Below are 4,598 nucleotides of genomic sequence, written 5' to 3'. Positions count from 1 at the left end.
TCTTTCACGATTAGCCTGCCTCTTTCGCAGTTAGTTTCCCTTTCCCTATGGATTGACAACCGCCTGAAAGAAAAAGAAGCTGAGAAGAACTACAGACCCCACAGGCATTTGGCTCACGCACTTCCAGTTCCTGTCACTCCTGCTCCCCTTCCAGTACTGTAACTTGCCTCCATCGCGGTTCTGTCACTTAACCTGTCTCACCTCCGTTTGCCCACCCGAATATGCAGAACCTCATGCCCATAACAACACCACTCCAGATCTCTCTACCATCTCATCTGAGTAGCATGACATATTGGAGGTTTTCAGTAAACAAAATGCCATCTCACTTCCACCTCACAGACCAAATGATTGCGCGATTGAACTCCTCCCCGGATCTCTGTTCCCTCTAGCTGTCTTTACATCTTGTCCTGGCCTGAACGAGCAGCCATGGAAAATATTTTCAGGAATCTCTCGCAGCAGGCATAATCTCCCTGTCCTTGAAGAACCATTCATCTGTGCATAGATTATAGGGGTCTGAATGACATTACAGTCAAAAACAAATACCCACTGCCTTTAATGAACTCTGCTTTCAAATATCTTCATGGTGCCACGATATTTACCAAAATCAACCTCTGCAACACATATAATTTGATTCGCATAAGACAGAGAGATGATGGAAGACTGCATTCAATACACCACTTGGACATTTCAGATATTTGGTAATGCTTTTGGGCTAACCAATGCCCCAAGTCTTCCAAGCTGTTGTGAATGATATTCTTAGAGACTTTTTGAACAGATTCATTTTTGTATATCTGGATGATGTTCTGATCTACTGAAAACTCGAGGAACACCAAGCTCATGTCTATGCACCTCCTTGAAAGCGAATCCTATGTCAAAGCTTGAAATTGTGAATTTCACTTACCGTCTGTGTCTTTTCTGGGCTACATCCTGGTAGGAGGGCAGGTGAAGGCAGGTCCGGCCAAAGCCCAAGCGGTCAAGGAATGGCCAACTCCCACATCACGGAAGCATATTCAACGGTTCTTGGGGTTTGCCAATTTCTACAGATGGTTTATACGCAACTACAGCCCGGTAGCCTCACCCTTAACATGCCTCACGTCCACCAATGTTCCATTCACCTGGTCACCTGAAGCTAACACTGCTTTCATCACTAAAACATCTGTTCACCAGACTAACCATTCATGGTGGAGGTAGACGCCTCCGACACTGGGGTCAGGGCAGTCCTGTCCCAGCATTCTGGTCACCAAGCTAAACTCCAGCCGTGTGCCTTTTTTTCTCGTCGCCTCACCCCTGTACAGAGAAATTATGATGTGGGCGACTATTAGCAGTTAAACCTCCCTGGAGGAGTGGCGAAACCTGCTGGAGACAATGGAGCAACCATTCACCATATGGGCTGCTCACAAGAACTTAACTCACCTTAGAATACCTAAGAGACTAAAGGCACACCAGGCACATTTTTTTCCATTTCTTTCTGCCCAGGTTCTCGTAATGACAAACAGGACACACTTTCTCACCAGTTCGTCTCCGAACTGATCATTCGTATCTCCCAACCATCCTCCCCTCTACATGCAAGATTGGGTACATAGCCGGACATTGCTGGAGACTGAAACTGACCTGGGAACTGGTCCAGTGAATCAACGCTTTGTGCCAGCAGCATCCCGTCCTGGACTGGGTTCATACTGGCCAAATACTGGCCATTCAAGGAACAGTCAGACCATTTCTTTATTCATGAGGTATTTCTGGTGGGATACTCTGGATAAAGATGTCAGGGAGTATGTGAGGGCCTGCACTCCCTGCGCCTGGAACAATACCCACACCCAACGTCCCGCGGGTTTGCTACAGCCTTTAGTTACGCCATACCGACCTGGGTCACATACAGCATTGGACTTTGTTATGCCAGTCCAATGCTGTTATACAGTTAGGTTATGGTTACAGTAATTATTTGGGCAGTGATTCTTTCTTTTGTCATTTTGCCTCTGTCCACTTCTGTTCATTACATTTTAAACAAACAAACAACCAAAAAACAAATCAAGAAAAGAAAGAAAAAATTCAAATGAGATTGAGTGCAGTTTTGAAAAAGTATGGCTTCTACTTTTTAGAAATTACAACAATTTTTAAAAATAGTCTGATTTTTAAAAGATCAAGAAATATGGACCTAAGTTTAAGATACTCGACATATTGTAAAGGTATTTGGTCCACTATTTTCTTACTAAACGGACAAGTATAAAATTCTCTCAATATCCTTTTGTGTGTGTGTGTGTGTGTATATAAACAGGTCAAATGCGGAACCGTGCCAAAGGCAGAAGTGTAGGTAATTTAGTCCAGAGGGTGAATGTTACTCTGGGCGAGCGTGGAGACAGACTAACTCGTGCTGAGGACAAAACTGTGGAACTGACACACAAAGTCCAGCAGTTTGCAGACACTGCTCATAAGGTAATATGTGCAGCCTTCTCTGCTAGATTAATCATTCAAAATTGTATATAGTATAGATAGTAGAATAGATAACCCATATTTGCACAATCGTTTGTCAAAATTTAACTGCCATACATTTTTTATTTCTGTTGTTCTATTTCCTATACAGCTAGCCCTGAAGTATTCAAAGTAGAGTGTACTGGAGAGAGAATACCGCTAACTCTGGAAGATGCTAATAAGAAGAATATAAGAAGATTTACTCTTGGGCTCCAGGATGTTACTAATTTGTTTCTATTATAACTAAATGTATCAAAGACAACTAAATAATATGTCCCTGTGTTCTGGGGCGCCTCTGCCCATAGGTAAATATCCCATGAACTGTGTTTTGTCTGTTGTCAGATACTTTTATGAAAAGGAAAAAGTGGATTTATTTAACATTTGTGTTGTTCTAAAATAGCTTTTGTATTTTAGCTTTTGTACAATAGCCTTGAAATTTATTTGAAAGCCACTCCAGAGAAAAATTAGTACTGCTCTCAGTGAATGGCATTAATTACTCCATTTGATTTAGTTTGATTTTATGTTGATTTAATGTGCTTTAATTTTTATATTTCATAGTCTTCTTCAGTCTGGCATTATCAGTTGTTGTCTTTTTGTGCGTGTGTATGTACACTCACTGTCCAGTGTCTTATGTGTTGTCTACTATGTTCACATTATGTTTCCTGAACATCAAAGTGTCACGCTGTATTTACGCTGCTGTGCTGTGTATGTCATTTAGTCCATGTTAGTATTGTCTTAGAAAGTGGAGTGAAGGTACGATGGTTTAGTTTAAGTGGTTAGGGTACAGGGTACCTTAAGGATGTTTAAATGCTGCCTTTAGAAGACTCACAGCAGTGAATAGAGGATTCATTAAATCAGACTGACTCATTCTAACCCAACTTCTATTAAATGTTTTCTTTATTGCTTCTAGTGGCATTTTATATATGTGGTATGTCTGAAATTTTTCTTCAAACCTATCAACTCTTCTCTGTGATCTAATTAAATAAAAACATGTTGAGCTTATACAGGGTATCAGCTGTTCCTCTAATAGTAAAAAAAATTAAAAATAGTCCACATATTAGTCTCACAGTACAAAAGATGTGAAGGAGACACTATTTTTTTTAAAGGTAAACAAAGAACCTCCTGATTTTCATTGGTTGTCTTTTTTTCTTCTTAGGAGTCAGAGGTAGGTCATGACCTATTCATGATCTACAGATAACCTATAGGTCATGATTAGGTGAATGAGGTCCTCTGTGTAGGTTCTTAGTCATCCAAGTCTCATAATCTTAGGTGAGGTGAATGACGTTTGTAGTAAAAAACACTTTGAGTGTTCAGTTAGAGTAAAAGAGCTCTGTAAGTGTCTGTCCATTAAAATTTGTCCAGTGTAATGGACATCAGCCCTATAAGCTAAAAAGGAAGCATAAAAATAAATAAACAAACAAACACCCACACCAGGACAGAGAGAAAAAAAGGCACCCCCATTCCCGTTACGGCCAACCAAATCACAAAGGTCCAAACACCAGCTCTTATGGTGGTGAAAGAAGGCAACACGAATCCAGAAATGTCACGCAGAGTAAAGATAAGGACCGATCCACAATGCACACCAGTGCATAGAGCCAGAAAACGTGAAAAAAGGCTTTCACCACAGCCCAAAAGCCTCCACCAACATCTGAAAGAGGCCAGAAAGCTCATGCCAGACCCACCCTAGTAGCACGAACAGCCAGGATGAGAAGCTTAAAGCACCAGAGGAACCTACGAACAGCTAACAGACCCAGAGCCCAGGAAGGACACCAGCTGGCACAACCCCAGCAGCACAGTTACCTCACCTTTTAAACAGCTTGGACCTTAGAGAGGTCCAGCAACTCACAATATATAGTATACACTATAATATAACAGAGTGGTTTTCTTTTCACTGACCAAATAACCACATTTGCTCAGGGCCTTCTTGATATGACGCTTTTCTGCTTCCCTGGACACTCTATCTGTGGGGATGGTGTTGGTCACGGTGGAACACCACCAAGTCGTTGGTTCAGGTATGTGGATGGCATCTGGGTGAAGATTAAGTCTCATGATGTACCCCAATTTACTGATCACACATAATGACGGATCCTGATGGATCAGCAAGAGTCTCCATTCTTTTTCTGAGAAAACAA

At 41.5% G+C, this 4,598-nt stretch overlaps 1 protein-coding gene across 2 annotated transcripts in view; it reads left to right on the top strand.

Moving 5' to 3' along the window:
* The window catches only part of stxbp6l (syntaxin binding protein 6 (amisyn), like), a 21,018-nt gene extending 17,650 nt beyond the window's left edge, over positions 1-3,368 (top strand). For both annotated transcript variants that reach the window (XM_005747783.1, XM_005747782.2), the window contains exons 6-7: positions 2,273-2,430; positions 2,579-3,368. In XM_005747783.1, coding sequence (XP_005747840.1) covers positions 2,273-2,430; positions 2,579-2,602 — 182 coding nt within the window. In that variant the 3' untranslated portion in view covers positions 2,603-3,368. The remainder of the gene's footprint in view (positions 1-2,272; positions 2,431-2,578) is intronic.
* Positions 3,369-4,598: the final 1,230 nt, after the last annotated feature.

This window comes from Pundamilia nyererei, unplaced genomic scaffold (assembly GCF_000239375.1).
Source record: "Pundamilia nyererei isolate P.nyererei 1_Seehausen unplaced genomic scaffold, PunNye1.0 scaffold00204, whole genome shotgun sequence".
In the NCBI taxonomy this organism is placed as follows: Eukaryota; Metazoa; Chordata; class Actinopteri; order Cichliformes; family Cichlidae; genus Pundamilia; species Pundamilia nyererei.
Note: the sequence above shows the minus strand (reverse complement) of the source record. Positions and strands in the feature narration are given on the sequence as shown.